Source organism: Amphiura filiformis, chromosome 3 (genome assembly GCF_039555335.1).
Source record: "Amphiura filiformis chromosome 3, Afil_fr2py, whole genome shotgun sequence".
Lineage (NCBI taxonomy): Eukaryota > Metazoa > Echinodermata > Ophiuroidea > Amphilepidida > Amphiuridae > Amphiura > Amphiura filiformis.
In genome coordinates this window covers 5,026,185-5,043,662 of record NC_092630.1, presented here as the reverse complement: position 1 = coordinate 5,043,662, position 17,478 = coordinate 5,026,185, and the positions used below count along the sequence as shown (strand labels likewise).

At 36.4% G+C, this 17,478-nt stretch overlaps 2 protein-coding genes across 2 annotated transcripts in view; both read left to right on the top strand.

The window, feature by feature from the left end:
• LOC140147922 (fibropellin-2-like) overlaps positions 1 to 5,114 on the top strand; it is a 91,961-nt gene extending 86,847 nt beyond the window's left edge. Inside the window, exons 3-6 of the mRNA XM_072169719.1 lie at positions 442 to 696; positions 1,602 to 1,856; positions 2,741 to 2,995; positions 4,242 to 5,114. Coding sequence (XP_072025820.1) covers positions 442 to 696; positions 1,602 to 1,856; positions 2,741 to 2,995; positions 4,242 to 4,282 — 806 coding nt within the window. The 3' untranslated portion in view covers positions 4,283 to 5,114. The remainder of the gene's footprint in view (positions 1 to 441; positions 697 to 1,601; positions 1,857 to 2,740; positions 2,996 to 4,241) is intronic.
• A 1,616-nt stretch (positions 5,115 to 6,730) lies between these two features.
• LOC140147916 (uncharacterized) lies at positions 6,731 to 12,856 on the top strand. The gene is made up of 4 exons (XM_072169712.1): positions 6,731 to 6,813; positions 9,919 to 10,003; positions 11,020 to 11,271; positions 12,335 to 12,856. Exons 2-4 carry the CDS (start codon positions 9,928 to 9,930, stop codon positions 12,382 to 12,384), a joined length of 378 nt encoding a protein of 125 aa, XP_072025813.1. The 5' UTR covers positions 6,731 to 6,813; positions 9,919 to 9,927; the 3' UTR covers positions 12,385 to 12,856.
• The last annotated feature ends 4,622 nt before the right edge of the window (positions 12,857 to 17,478 follow it).

The following is a 17,478-nucleotide window of genomic DNA, read 5'->3' as shown; positions in this document are numbered from 1 at the left end:
TATAAATCTGATGATTTCTACCTAAAGTGTATGTAGGTGGGATGAAAAGCCGACGATCAATTGAAAATGTTGACCTTTCGTATTGAAGATATGGATTTTCTTTCCCAAAACACCAAAACAAATTAGGTCTTTTGGGAAAAAATCCATAAAAGGTCAAAATTTTCAATTGATCGTCGGCTTTTCCTCCCAGCTACATACACTTTAAGACTATATCATTAAATTTATAAAATTAACTTCGAGGACTGTTATATCTCCAAAATGTAAAAAATTTGTCATAAAATTTGTATTATATCGTGAATTTCGTAAAATGAAAATTATTTGATATCAGAAAATTCGATAGGTCTGATGTGCTCTCATGTCCCACAAAAAATGCTGTCGAAACGCTCAAAACGCTCATTCCAGTTCCCTTAAGGATCAAGTGTTTTCTTAATTTCTATGCAGAGGAAATAGAAGGAGAAATGAAGGCTATGTTGGAGACGAGGTTGGAACACGAACTCGAAATAGAGCGACGCGATTCTTACAAGCGATGTATGGCGGATACAGATGACTGTACAAATACAGCCAAAGGAGGAATAGGGCCTAATGCAGCGTGTGTTGAAGGGGCTCGCGGGTGGTATTGCAAATGCAACCCTAACTATACGTGGTCAATTTCGTCAAAAGCATGTGTCTCGGATTCCAACAACGCACGAAACCTTGGTAAGCTGATGAGGAATAATATATTTTGAAATAACAAAGCCATTTAGAAATAGAAATTTAATGTTCGAGGCTTCTTTTGGCTCTCACTCAAAGACCCCATTTAAAAAGGTCATATTCCTCACCCCACCCCCGAATACGGTAAAACGGTCCGTCTCTCACCGAGTGACCCCATATTTGTTACATTTTGCTCTCACCAAATGCCAATATAGAATTGGTCGATTTAAGGAAGGGGTATGAACGTTTGGACAGTATTTATTGTGGGACATTAGAGCACATCAGACATATCGAATTGCATTCTGAATACGAAGAATGTCCTTCTGATATCAAATAATTTTGATTTTTTTTTTGACATTTGCAATGTAATACACATTTTATGGCAAATCATTAAAATTGATATTTTGATATTTAACAGTACTTGAAGTAAACTTTATAAATCTGAGGATTTATACTTAAAGTGTATGTAGGTGGGATGAAAGGCCGACGATCAATTGAAAATTTGGACCTTTTGTATTAAGATATGGATTTTTTTCTCAAAACACCAAAAAAAAGGTCTTTTGGGGAAAAAAATCCATATCTTCAATATAAAAGGTCAAATTTTTCAATTGATCGTCGGCTTTTCCTCTCAGCTACATACACTTGAAGAATATATCATTAGATTTATAAAATTATTTCGAGGACTGTTATATATCAAAAATTTGAAAAATATCAATTTTTTTATAATTTGTATTATATCGTGAATTTAAAAAAATGAAAATTATTTGATATCAGAAAGACATGCTTCGTATTCAGAATGCAATTCGATACGTCTGAGGTGCTCTCATGTCCCACAAAAAATGCTGTCGAAACGCTCAAAACGCTCATTCCAGTTCCCTTAAGGATCAAGTATTTTCTTAATTTCTATGCAGAGGAAATAGAAGGAGAAATGAAGGCTATGTTGGAGACGAGGTTGGAACACGAACTCGAAATAGAGCGACGCGATTCTTACAAGCGATGTATGGCGGATACAGATGACTGTACAAATACAGCCAAAGGAGGAATAGGGCCTAATGCAGCGTGTGTTGAAGGGGCTCGCGGGTGGTATTGCAAATGCAACCCTAACTATACGTGGTCAATTTCGTCAAAAGCATGTGTCTCGGATTCCAACAACGCACGAAACCTTGGTAAGCTGATGAGGAATAATATATTTTGAAATAACAAAGCCATTTAGAAATAGAAATTTAATGTTCGAGGCTTCTTTTGGCTCTCACTCAAAGACCCCATTTAAAAAAGGTCATATTCCTCACCCCCCGAATACGGTAAAACGGTCCGTCTCTCACCGAGTGACCCCATATTTGATACATTTTGCTCTCACCAAATGCCAATATAGAATTGGTCGATTTAAGGGAAGGGGTATGAACGTTTGGACAGTATTTATTGTGGGACATTAGAGCACATCAGACATATCGAATTGCATTCTGAATACGAAGAATGTCCTTCTGATATCAAATAATTTTGATTTTTTTTGACATTTGCAATGTAATACACATTTTATGGCAAATCATTAAAATTGATATTTTTGATATTTAACAGTACTTGAAGTAAACTTTATAAATCTGATGATTTATACTTAAAGTGTATGTAGGTGGATGAAAGGCCGACGATCAATTGAAAATTTTGACCTTTCGTATTGAAGATATGGATTTTTTCTCAAAACACCAAAAAAAAAAGGTCTTTTGGGGAAAAAATCTTCAATATAAAAGGTCAAATTTTTCAATTGATCGTCGGCTTTTCCTCCCAGCTACATACACTTGAAGAATATATCATTAGATTTATAAAATTTATTTCGAGGACTGTTATATATCAAAAATTTGAAAAATATCAATTTGTATTATATCGTGAATTTCAAAAATGAAAATTATTTGATATCAGAAAGACATGCTTCGTATTCAGAATGCAATTCGATACGTCTGAGGTGCTCTCATGTCCCACAAAAATGCTGTCGAAACGCTCAAAACGCTCATTCCAGTTCCCTTAAGGATCAAGTGTTTTCTTAATTTCTATGCAGAGGAAATAGAAGGAGAAATGAAGGCTATGTTGGAGACGAGGTTGGAACACGAACTTGAAATAGAGCGACGCGATTCTTACAAGCGATGTATGGCGGATACAGATGACTGTACAAATACAGCCAAAGGAGGAATAGGGCCTAATGCAGCGTGTGTTGAAGGGGCTCGCGGGTGGTATTGCAAATGCAACCCTAACTATACGTGGTCAGTTTCGTCAAAAGCATGTGTCTCGGATTCCAACAACGCACGAAACCTTGGTAAGCTGATGAGGAATAATATATTTTGAAATAACAAAGCCATTTAGAACTAGAAATTTAATGTTCGAGGCTTCTTTTGGCTCTCACTCAAAGACCCCATTTTAAAAAAAGGTCATATTCCTCACCTCCCCCTCCCCCCCAAGAATACGGTAAAACGGTCGGTCTCTCACCGAGTGACCCCATATTTGATACATTTTGCTCTCACCAAATGCCAATATAGAATTGGTCGATTTAAGGGAAGGGATATGAACCCGGGGTATGAACGTTTGGACAGTATTTATTGTGGGACATTAGAGCACAACAGACATATCGAATTGCATTCTGAATACGAAGAATGGCCTTCTGATATCAAATAATTTTTTTTTTGAAATTTGCAATGTAATACACATTTTATGGCAAATCATTAAAAATTTATATTTTTGATATTTCAGTACTTGAAGTAAACTTTATAAATCTGATGATTTATACTTAAAGTGTATGTAGGTGGGATGAAAGGCCGACGATCAATTGAAAATTTTGACCTTTCGTATTGAAGATATGCATTTTTTTCCCAAAACACCAAAAAAAAAGGTCTTTTCGGCTTTTTCTCCCAGCTACATACATTTGAAGAATAATCATTAGATTTATAAAATTTATTTCGAGGACTGTTATATATCAAAAATTTGTATTATATCGTGAATTTCAAACAATTAAAATTATTTGATATCAGAAAGACATGCTTAGTATTCAGAATGCAATTCGATACGTCTGAGGTGAAAAAAATACTGTCGAAACGCCATAAACGCTCATTCTACATCCCTTAAGGGCATGTGGAATTTAGGAAGACAGTATTAAAACATTTTCTGTAAAATTCCCTGAATGGATTTATGGCAGGTCGAAAGGACTGAGAGCAGACTATTTTTGTCACATATTTTGGCGGCAAATTATCGATCATTCGTCTTAAAAAAAGAAAGATAGAAGAAGGGTAAGGTTCAAATAAGCAAAACATTGGCGGCATATATAATGGACAATTGTGAGAATTCACCCCACACTCCCCCACTCCCGGTTTACACATTGTATAGCAGGGGGACTGGATTCCTTCTTTCTTGTTTGTGCTATGGGCCCAAGAACTCCTCGTGTTTATAGCCAATATTTAGAAATGTTTCAAATTTTGACCTCGTTTTGTGCGAAGTTTTGGTATCAAATGTCAACAATTAAAATTTTGAGAACGCTAATGGTTTATAATATCTTGTGTTTTTTTCCGCAGAGAATTTGTTGAGGGGCCTTCTCTACGAGAACCAGGAATAGAGTGAAGCAGTATGTTTTGAATGATTTGGCGGTGTACATAAATATAACTAGAATAATAAGACGTCTTCAAAGGGGCACTTCGTGATCCATTAGGCCCAACTTACTCCAAAAACCGCGCGATATAGGCTAGTCTTCATCTATTGCTATGGTAGTTAATCCGATTTATTACGTCACCTCTACAGCGAATTGACTATGTGATTATAGATATACCTATTCACCGTAGAAGTGCCGTACTAATCGGATTATGAACTACCATAGCAATAGATTTTTGAATAGATCGCCCTGCACTACAAGCAGATTGCACTCTAACAGGTGCGAGTGATCAGCATAATATGCATATTCTATAGAATTACGATACAGGTCTTTATCATGTTTATCTCTGCTCTTTGACATCTATGGTTCAATGCATAGGTACCGAGTGAATGTTGTAGTGAAGGGCGATGTATTCAAAATTGTATTCATCTATTGCTATGGTAGTTGATTCGATTAATTACGTCACTACACTTCTACGGCGAATATACTGCATGGGATCCAGAGGTAACAACGCTAGCTCAGGCTAGCTCAGGCTAGATCAGACAAGCTCAGGCACCACTATTACTCGCCTTAATACGTTAAAAAAGTTTGACTGGTGGGCTCGATGTGCCTCTTTATGGTGGTGTCGATTAAAAATCATGGGTATGAACATGATGCGTGATGGAGTATTCAGTTTATAGTTTTTAGGTAACGGAATTAAAGATTATTATTGCCATGAGTTTCAAATCAATAAAAAATGACGAAATGCTATCTTACAATATTTGCGTAAAGCAGCCTTATATTATGCTTTAAAAACAAATTTGTTTCCAGTAAGTGGCCTGGGAAAAAAATTCGAAATGCATTTTATTTCCATTTTTAGGAAAATTATAGATTGATTATTATTTATTTGTTTATTTATTTATTTATTTATTTATTTATTTATTTATTTATTTATTTATTTATTTATTTATTTATTTAATAGGATTTATTGATTTCATATTGATTGTAAAACAAATTGTATAAGAAAGAAATCTGTTGAAAATGGTTTCATTCATCTTTGCTTGAAAATGTCAACAACCGAAATATTGTAAAACGAAAATATGCGCGCGGCCTACAAGAAACAAACCTGTTCCCCCCTGTTGCCCCCCCAGTAAAAAATTACGAACATTTCACCTTTTTGCGGTCATTTTTGTTTGTTAATTAGTCTAATTAACATGTATTTATTTTTAGTCCCTACCCCATCACAAAATGTTCAGATGTCAGCTCTGATTCGGTTAATATGTTATGCATGGCGACTATGGCACGTATTTTGCACAATGAAAGAGAGAACTATGGAATTATTGGTGATAAACCAGATTTTTCGATCGATAAACCAGGTTTTTCGATTCACAAAATCAGGCTTCTCAACTTGAGACTGAGCAGAGTTTTTTTTTAACTTGGTTTCTCTGCCTGGTTTTTCGATTGAAAATCTAGCTTTTATGGAATTAATTTGATAAACTTGGTTTTTCGTTTTGAAAAACCAGGTTTATCGATTCGAAAAGCAAAGGGTTTGAAAAACTTGGTTTCTCGAGCGAGAAACTTGGTTTTTCGCCCATAAACCTAGTTTATCGCTCGAAAAACATGGTTTTCCGGCGAAAAACCGTGTTTTTCTCTTCTATTGTGCAATATGCCTAACATATTCGACTTTCCTCATTTAAACAATCGACATGTAGAATTTACAACTCGGGAGTAAGAACATAATTATAGTGCATGAGCCCGTCCCCCTCTAATGGGTTTTGGTACCACTTGAGGGCCACCGCAATCAGTCGATTCTGGTTTGAGGTAATTGGGCCAGGTAGAGCATGCATTCCATAAGTGAGCTGAGGATGGAAGGAATGATCTCCGGTGGCTGACCAGGTTGGATCTGATCTTGGAATTTTGACAGATTGATTGTGGGATCTGATGGAGCGCCGCAGACGGGGATCAATTATCATGATCTGGTAACAGGTGTTGGAGGAGTACTGGAGCTTCGTCATAGAACATCTTATGAAATAGAGTAATGGCTCCCACTACTCTTCTTTGTCCGAGGTAGTTCTTTCCATCTTCTCCGAGACACCAAGTTGGGGCTCAAATAGTCTGAAAATGACATTTTTTAGCGCGCTTCTCCCGCAAATGTACCTGCGATGAATTGTTATATTATAAGCCTGGCCTGCTTACCTGATAAATACAATTTAAAATTACTAGTATTATTTGTGCAATTACCTAGTTTTACAAGTCATTAATCACAAAACCACTTGGCCTTGTTTATATTCATAATTTTTATGGCATTCCACACCTTTTGAAATTCAATTTCAATGAAGTAGAATAGAAATAATTGTTTAAAGTAGTCACGTACAAGCAACCCTGGGACGGGTCAAATCTTTAACTGTAACGTATTCACAATATATAGAATCATTGAGAATCAGTCAACCGATATTCGTTGAAACGACAGCAATACTGGAAGTCATACTCTTTGTCTCCAATCCTGACAACGTCAAAAGGTAAGTCAAAATAATTATCTTTTAATATCGCATTTATAATTTATTCATATTTTTAAAAACAAGCGAAACAATTTCATACTTTTTATCTTGGTAACGAACAGTGATAACAATGACTTCAACTGGTTAAGAGTATCTAATGCATCACATTTTATATAAAATGGCTTCATATCAGTGGCTGGGCCGCTAGACGAAATTTTGTATGAGAAAACGGACATTTTGGTGAGGAACGGCCAAAATGGAAAGAATTTAAATTTTTTTCATTAAAATAATAATGTTTTGTTTTGAGCTCAGCGGAGATTACCAATTCTCACTGGTTTTAATAAGACAATAGTGATTGACACATAAACCACGAAATTCCTCATCCAAAAGAATGAGAAAAATTTTTAATTTTCTCATTCTTTTAAAAATCCTTTCCATTTTGGCCGTTTCTCAGCAAAATGTCCGTTTTCTCATTCAAAATTTCCTCTGATGGGCATAGCCAGTTTGTGGCTCATATCAGTGGCATAGCCAGTTTGAGTCAAGACCAAAATTTCCAAGCCGTCACGTTGGTCCGCTCCCAGAACAAGTAATAGTTACTGGGAACATTGTGCCCCGCCCTGGCATTGTGCGCAAAGCTCGGTAAAACAGTGCCAAATTGGAGTAAATTTAAACACACCATCGGAGAATTTTTTTTACTGGCGAAGTGTACCATAGACAGTAGAGTTCTACTGTCTATGAGTGTACCCCTGGGGGGGCACTCCAACTTTGGAGGTGACGCATATGTAGGGCTGTTAAGACCCCTTTTTCAGCATCGCTGTCACCCAAAGACCCCATATTTTTTTACGAACACATGCTCTGTCACCCAAAGACCCCCTATTTTTCCATTTGATCCGTCACCCAAAGACCCTTACAAGTTCAATTTGAACAGCAACTTTCATTTATCACTGATTTTGAAAGCCATTTAGAACTTAAAAGTCGATTTTCGAGGTTTCTGTGGCGCTGTTCCGGCTCTCACCCAAAGATTCCATTTAAAAAAAGGTCATGTTCTCACCCAATGACCCCTTATTTTTTACATTTTGCTCTCACCGAATGCCAAAAATCATGCTCTCACCCAATGACCCCATATTTTTTACATTTTGCTCTCACCGAATGCCCCTTAGTGCGAAAGTGCCAGCCCTACACCTATATCCATTTCATATTGAAGTGCCTCCCCCCCCGGAGTGTCCCGACGGGACGGGTCGCGATCAGGGCTGTCAACTTAACTGTCCGCGCTTTAGACGTGATGTGAGAGCGCCCTGGCGAAAAACATTAGGGTAAACATGATAAACGATAAACCATATCACATGTATTAGTAGGCAAACAATATCTTCGTCCCTGTACGCCCCTGCTTGACAATACTAGAGAGGTTGCGATTCCAATGGACTGAATCTTTTATTTGATCTATTATCATAAAAAATGTCAGATTTGAGGGCTGATATATTGGGAAATGTTGTCAATCAATATTCATATTCGCCGTAGAAGTAGTGATATAACAGATTACCATAGCGATAGGTGAAAACAATTTTTGAATGTATTAACTTATGAGTAGGCTGAACTCATCACCTGTCATGTTTGTGTACGTCTGCAATCATAGATTGAATACAATACCGCTCTTTTCGAAGACACTAATCGTACGGGTACCGGTGTGAGTGAAACGTACATTGTCTCAGCATAATAGTATAGGGATTTGAAATTTTCTTTTGCTACATTAGTGGAACCAAAGTTTTTTGGCATCCTTAAACCTGAAAGGATAAACAAAAATAATTTGATTGGTTCCATTTTTTTCCATGCCCTCTGTGGGGCGCAGTGGGCCAAAACTTTGAAATAGTCCTATCGTGTTGTAGTACGTCTCAAATTGTTTCTCTCATCACAGGGAATAAAAAGGTCAATTGTTATATTTTGCTACGGTGCTTAGTTCAGAAGTTAAAAGGTCGAATAGGTCAAATGTCAAAACTTTTATACACATAGGTCAAAATTTAAAAAATGGTCCGATTTCATCGAAACTGGTTTCAAATCACTCCCCTTAACATAAGAAATCTCAAACATATACGTAATTTACAATTTTGGTGCAATTTGCATTGTCACATCCCATTTAAGAGTTAATGCAGCCAAGGTCCAATAGAAAAATGTACATGCATAACCTTTGAGCCGTGATTTTATCCGATTCTGAGGTTATAAATTTCTCAAACAAATTGTATTCCTATTTCGTTTGTCGAGAGGAGTAATTTGAGACAAAACGCGATTGAATCGGTGCATTTTGAAAATTCGGCCTCTGTGCATGAGATATTTGACATTTGACCTAATTTACTCTATAATTCCTGAACGAAGCACTATAGTGCAATATAATAATTGACCTTTTACATTTTGGCCCCCATTATGACCTTCGACCCCTCGTGTGTATCATAGGGGGCATAGAAAAAAATGGAACAAATTCTAGTTTTATCATTTGAGGTGTAAGGATCCCAAAAATCATTGGTTCCACTAATGTAGCAAGACATGTCGACAAAATGATAACCCAAATATCTCCACAGAGCGCCCTGTACTATAATATAACAGTTACCAATTTAAAGGCGGAACTCTTTTGTTCGAAACAATGGTACTACTTCATGAATAGCGTGTCAATTTAGCGCAAATGAACAATGCGTTTTACAGCAAAACCAGGTCATGGTTGTGAAATCAAACTAGAGACCATGGAGCTATCATATCAGAGGAGGCGTAATAGATTACGTAACGCATTGCTCCTTTGTGCCGATTTGATTTACCAACAAGCTAGGGGTACCTTTTGTTCGGAACTCGGAAATATTGATTTTGAGATATAGCCAAACAAAGGAATATTTCCTTTTGTTTCCTCTTGTTTTGGAAACCCCTTAATTGCTCGGGGAATTGCTCATATCCTGGTCGTTCAATTTCAATGGGGTTTTCTGCAAAAAGCAGCCTTTTTAATGTTGTCAGGGGCAAGTGAGGAAGTGAAGGAGGTTATGGATTTTTAGCCTACAAGAAAAAACGACGTGTCAACACACAAGAAAGTTGCATGTTTAAACATACAAATCAATTCAATAATTACAAGACTAAATATTTTGCTCACAGATTGGCAAAATGACGTTCTTCACAGTGACTCTGTTTACTGCCCTACTTATGGTAGGAGTACACCAAAGCACAGCTGGAAACATCGGTATGTGTTAAATATGGGATTGAAATAATAACGATATTGATAATAGTAATAATATATACGGTCCACAACTAATAAGTTCCCTCCTAATACTTTTTAGAATAAGTCCAAAAATACTACTACTACTGCTACTGCTGCTGCTGCTGCTGCTACTGCTACTGCTACTGCTACTGCTACTGCTACTACTACTACTACTACTACTACTACTACTGCTACTACTACTACTACTACTACTACTACTACTACTACTACTACTACTGTGATAAATATCTGCGTGCTTCGAGGGAAGAAGTCAATGCAAATTTTTGTCACTTTTGAAAAGCTCTCCTACTCTCTAAATTCCAGGGACTTATTAGAAGGACAAAACCTTGAAAAGACTTAAAATTCAAATCTAATGGATTTAAATCTTACTCTAATAAAGATTTGAATTTTAAGTCTCTGAAAGGTTTTGTCATTCTAACAAGTCTCTTAGACTTATTTTTAAATCTTAGGAATTTAGAGAGTATATATTCAAATGCAATAAGTAAGAAAAGTAAAGTCTTATCGTACCGAATGATGTATCAAAATACGCAGAGCTGTACCCTTCGACTACTTTATTTACTTTAAGAAATGACTTTTGTTTAAGTGTTCGGATATTTTTGCCCAGGACATTTTGGCGCCATATACTTGATTAAAAAATAGCCTGGACAGGAAAGGGTATCGATCATCCCCAACTTCAAAAAGCTTTCAAAAGTGCCATTTATTTACCCCCAGGACCTATCATTGCAACGCTGTATGAAGCTAATTGCAGACGACAAGTTTCAAATCTTCTTTAGAAAAAAATCAGAATAGAAAAACGCATTAAAATGAGTACAAACACACCTGGTTAAGTGGTTTTGATATAGCTCTTGGTATTTTGAGAAAATAATCTCAAAACTTGGACTTTTTATCATGTTTATGTTGAAGCGCCCTATAGCCAGCACGCAGAGCATAAAAAACTCTTGAATTAAGAATCATGTGTTTTCTTAATTTCTATGCAGAGGAATTGGAAGACGAATTGAAGGCTGTGTTGGAGACGAGGTTGGAACACGAACTTGAAGTAGAGCTACGCAATGAAAAACAATGTATAAGGGATACAGAAAACTGTACAAATACAGCCAAAGGTGGAATAGGACCCAATGCAGAGTGTGTTGAAGGGGTTTACGTATGGGTATGCGTCTGCAAACCTAACTATACGTGGTCAAAAACGTCAAAAGCATGTGTCTCGGATTCCAACAACGCACGAAACCTTGGTAAGCTGATGAGGAATATTTTGAAAAAACAAAGCCATTTAGAACTAGAAATGTAATATTCGAAGCCTCTTTTGGCTCACTCAAAGACCCCATTTACTATTACTAAGGTCACATTCTCACACAACCCACCCCCTCCCCCAATTTAATAGTAAAACAGTCCGTCTCTCACCCAGTGACCCCATATTTTGTACAGTTTACTCTCACCAAATGCCAAAAATCATATATTAAAGTGCCCCACGGGGTCTATTATATTATTATTGTCAAAAGGGACTCGGGGCACAGAATTGATCGATTTAATGAATGGCACGTGAATTTTAGGAAGACAGTAGTGAAATTCCCTGAAAGGGTTTATGGCAGGTCGAAAGGACTGAGTGAGTGCAGATATTTTGGCATCACATTTTCGATTTTAGAGAGATTGCGATGATGTTACATGTTCAAATAAGCAAAACATTCGCCAGGGGGCCCGCGATTTTTAGCAGAATTCACCCCACACTCCCTCACCCCGGATTACACATGGTACAGCAGGGGGCTGGATTCCTTTTTCATGTGTATGCTATATGGCTATGGGCCCGGGGGGCACTCACATGTTAAGGTGGTACGGGTATGTGCGGCGGTCAAGGGTCCCTTTATCAGGCTCTCCGGCAGTTCCTTAAGCCACACATTTGGATCTGCTCCAGTTCTTTGAGCCTCAAACTCTGACAATTGTAGCTCTTTAAGCTCAAATTTGGAAATAATTTAGAAATTTTTAGCTAAACAGCCTATAATTTGGCCCTAATTTCAGTTCTTCAAGCCCCTATTTTGCCCGAAAATCAGTTCTTAGTTCCCAAAGTTCGGCGCTCCGCGCCGCACACCCCTACCAAAATTTAAGTTGAGTGCACCCCCCCCCGGATGGGCCCATATAGTAATAACCCATCAAAGATCCAAGAATTAACTCCTCGTGTTTATAGCCAATAGAAATGTTTCAAATTTTGACCTATAGTTTTCATAGTTTTGGTAACAAATGTCAACAATTAATATTTTGAGAATGATAGCGGCTTATAATTTCTTGTGTTTTATTTCGCAGAGGATTTGTTGAGGGGCCTTCTCCGTTTTAAGGACGAGAACCAGGAATAGAGTGAAGCAGTATGTTTTGAATGCGGTGTACATAGTTATAGATAAATAGAACTATTAAATTAAGATAAGAAGGCGTCTATAAAAAGCCAAAGAGGCACTTCTTGATCGACTGCGCCTCATCCTCCCATCCCCGGGCTCCCCCTGGGGGCTCCCACCCTATCTTACTCCAAAACAACTTAATACCATCAGAAATATAGGATTCCATAATGATTGTGCCGGATAGATTGTAGATTCGGTCGTTTGACAGAGCTAATCGTCCAATGTTTCCGGCTGTTATCATGGTTATTATGGATCGCAACGACCCAAGGCTAAAACACCCTTTACCAACGCAACGTTACATGTACAATGTACAACAAAACACGATGTTTGTATAAGTTAACAAAAGTAGCAAAATTTAATAGAATCTTATGATTGGACAATGTTCTTGCATAAACATGAATGTACACAATCAATAAACTACTGATTTATAATATCTTCTTCTTGTTGGCGTATTATTGCACTCAATGTTCTGGACCGGGGTTCTGGACTGATGTTTATCCTGTTTTAACTTAAAGGAGTATTTCGTGATCCTAGCATCCTCTATTTATGTCATTTTTCATTAGATATCCACGAAAAAACCTATTCCCAAAATTTCAGTTGATTCCGATTTTGCGTTTGCGAGTTATGCATGATTATGTGTATTACACTGCTCCATAGACAATGCGTTGTAATTTCGTTCTGGTGCACCAGAACGAAATTCAAATTTCACGATATCTTTGCTAAACGAATTAATCTGCAAGAAATATTTTGTAAATAAACATTATGTAGCCAGAGGTTTCCAGTGATATAAAAATCTCAACTTTTTTTGAGAAAAGTGGGGGATGAAGCTGTGGATCACGAAATGCCCTTTTAATTGAAAACCACTCAAATAATAGATCTTACTATCCACCCCTTTCATTTGATACCATATTTGTGAATGTTGTACTTACATCATGTACATTTGACGAATTCCATTGTAACACATAATTACCCATGTATAGTTACAGATATAGAAATGTCTGCATGGGTCCTACATAAAATCTACCAAAGCAAATTAAACAAAAAGGCACCATTTGTATACATTTGTGTAGGGCCGTTGTCAAATAAGATCACGTTAAATAATACATCAAAAAGTTATCCAAAGAAGGAATGAATAGCTAACCTTGTGATTGTTTGTACAACCTCAGCCATGAAGTACCTGTTCATTCGTGAAGTCACGATTTGCACACAATACACAATTCCAATCGTGAACTTCAGAAGTAAGACTTTTCTCTTATTATGGTGTATTTCAGATTTAAGCGTATGTAGGCCTACATAATATAAGCTAATATACAAAATGTACAATGTACATAATAGCAAATATCACAAATATGAAATATAGCGGTTGAAATATTCGCACTTTGGTGTTTTACCGCTCTCTTGCGAAGGGCATTAAAGCTAAACCACTTGACGGATATTTTTGTTTAACTTGGATGTCAATCAATAATAATGAATACATTATATGTTGGCTAAAAACTGAGTAGGTTGGGCATCTGCAAATGGTCGTACCTCCCTGATATGTGAATGACAGATAACACCAAAAAGAATTAAGAAATTATTTCCAAACCGTGTTAAGTCTACAACCATTATGTTTCTAATTTTCAAGAATGCAGGTTAACAATATGCAGACTACTGTCTCATTTGGTAAACAAACGCCCACACAGTATTGTTACCTTGGGTTTGCTTTATAATCGTTCACCCAACTGAAACTATAATACCAGCTCATTGCAATATCGCACAGGTAAAACAGAAACATGTGTACTGTGGATTTAACCGGAGCAGATCTGATTTAACATAGTTGTAAAAGGACTATTGCACTCCGCGTCCGTGCAATATTTATTTTTCACGGACGCGGAGCTACCATAGCAACACTGACAGACGCGCGAGCGTATAGCGAGAGGTTTCCACCTCGACTAGCCAATTATAGGTGCGGGTGTTGCTTCTAAAATAAATATGCATTTAGATAACTTTTAATTTATTTTGTTTTCCTGGTGATTTATAAAATTAAGTGGAAGCAAGGGAACTTATTTATGAGTTAGATAAAACAAATATTGAATGTTTTTATTCGTTCAATGGAAAGAATATTATTTTTCATGCGGTGAAATATGAACTGTTCCATTCCTCGGCAAAGCCTCGTTGAATGGAACAGTCCATATTTCACCTCATGAAAATATGTCTTCTCTTTATTTCTCAGCCAATTTCAATGGAAAAATGATGGGTATACGACTAAATTATTCCTTAAAACCCATTCAGTGATCCCAGCGAAAGTGTAAAACAATAAATTTAAATTGTACATAAATTGCTTACATGTGAAGGATAAGTCGTGAAAATTGTCATTAGGTATTTTTGAAATAAAACAAATTTTCTAAAAATTAGGAAATCAGCAGTATTGACAACGTTGAATTTAAATTCAAATACATACAGCTACATGTATTTGAATTTGAATTTGAATTCAACGTTGTCAATACTGCTGATTTCCTAATTTTTAGAAAATTTGTTTTATTTCAAAAAATACCTAATGACAATTTCTCTACTTATTAAAGTAAATATAGCATTTTACAGTTTTATGTGAAATGTCCTGTTTTGTCTTTAATACACGACTTTCGGCTTAATAACTGCCAGGCTATGTTAGCACATCCATGCTGTACTAACAAAGGTGCAAAAAACTATTAAGATGATTTTTACGATTTTCCGAATGAGCAAATCGCTGAATAGACATTTAAGTAAGTATGAATAATATAATAAAGAATCTTTTAATTCACAGAGCTAGAGCAATTATTTAAAAAAAAACACCGAAAAACATGAAGTGTGGAAATTTCCCAAATTGACAGTATATCGATACGAATTATGATGATTATGACATAACATGCTTAATTTAATACGCGTACGAGAACTAATTAGTTTAATAAATAGCATAGTTACCATGGTAATATTTACTTTATTCAGGGTTTTCCGGTTTTAATCATTTTATTTACTTGATTTGACGTATAGATTTGCCTGACCAGTAAACATTTGTTATAGATCGAAACACCCAAGGCCAAAAACACCTTTTACCGACTTACCTTCAGAATGCACAACAAAACAGACGATGGTGGACTACATTATGTGGCAACAGCCAAAAGCGTAAACAAGATCCGTTTCTAGCTCTATTGGCCGGGTGGCCCCATTATAGAAAAAAAATGCACAAAATAAATTTCCCAGTGCAATATATACATTTTCACATGAAAATAAATAATTTTAAATTCAAAGAAAAAAGAAAAAGAAATTTTTTTATCCATCGCCGGGGATGGGAATCGATCTCGGTACCCTCTGCGTGGGAGTCGAGATCCGTAACCACTACACCACGTAAACTCATTGACACACGTAGGGGAAATTTTCAGTATATATCGTAACATATCGTGCGTTATTCATACATAAAAAATCAAAAAAACAGTACTTACCAATAGCATTAGCTCATATATCATAAAAAGGTTAACATTTCTCATAACAAGCTGATTTTTTCAGGATAGGTCCAGGAATATGTATAAAATCAAATTCCAAAAGTCCCCGAGAATCCCCCTTGTGCTTCCCTCAAAATCCAAGATGGCGTCCAAAATGGCCGCCATTTTCAGTTTTTATCATAATTTTGCCCCCAGACATGTTAAAATCATCTAAATATATGTTTTGAGGTACAAGGAATGTTTTAAAAACATTTGCAAGAGGTTTCAATGATCCTAAGTAGCCAAAATCCAAGATGACGTCCAAAATGGCCGCCATTTTCAGTTTTTATCATAACTTTGCACCCAGACATGTTAAAATCACAAACAAAGCATCTAAATATATATTTTGAGGTACAAGGAATGTTTTTAAAACATTTGCAAGAGGTTTCAATGATCCTAAGTAGCCAAATTCCAATATGGTGGACAAAATGCCCGCCGTTTTAGTAAGTAAAATTAGTTTTCAACCAGACATGTGTTTAAGATGTGTTAATTGGCATTGGAGAAAGTTCAAAACTCATGATTTGTAAGCAAGCAGACTTATAATGCACATCATCCAAATTCACTACCATTATTACCATCATTATGTTACAATATTGATTCAGTGCTTTTATCATGTGTACAATACAATAGTTACCATTATTTTCTATTTGCCTCCAAAAGAGCTCATGCCAAGATGGCTTAAACCTATGTTCACATCGGTATCCCCGTGATGTAATGCAATCAAATGGTACACCTTAAACTTAATCAACTTGCACTGTGTTTTCGACATTAATGTTCTTCAATGCTGGTTCGGTCTCCTCCTCATTGTCCCCAACTAGTACAGGTGCTGTGTTGCTGCAAGACTGACCACAGCAGTTGCTGCACATCAATGTACAGAAGAGTCTCAAGTTTCTTGCAGCTGCATATCATGTTGTTGCAGCCATCTTGTTTGCATCCACATGATATCATGTTGAGCAATGTGTCTGGTGCAACAGCGAGTAGCTGCGAGTTCTGTTTCTACTGGAACAAGAATTCCATCATGTGATCTCCATCCCCAGTCAGTTACCATTATTTTCTATTTGCCTCCAAAATAGCTGAGCTCATGCCAAGATGACTTAAGCCTATGTTCACATCGGTATCCACGTGATGTAATGCAATCAAATGGTATACCTTAAGGGTTGACGAGGGATTGTTGGTCGAAGCAATATAAAAATCGATTTTTTATTATCTAGAACAATATATTATTGAAAATTAACACCTTGGTGTTTTGCAAAAGTTTTTCAGTCTACAAATCGTATACTTTGCAAACTTGCTTAATTTATTGTTGTTAATGAGTTATGTACGTTCATCCCTCTTCACAACGTAACTCAAGAACCGCAGCACCTATAAAAGTATATCTGTGATATTTTAATTCTCCTACAAGCTCGCTATGAATTGAGCAATGCAGTTTTTGCCAAAGCTGACAACCATTCGTATGATACTGTGAACTACCAAATCACAACAGTTTAAAATAATTAATAACCTTAAACTTAGTCAACTTGCACTGTGTCTTCTGCATTAATGTTCTGCAATGTTGGTT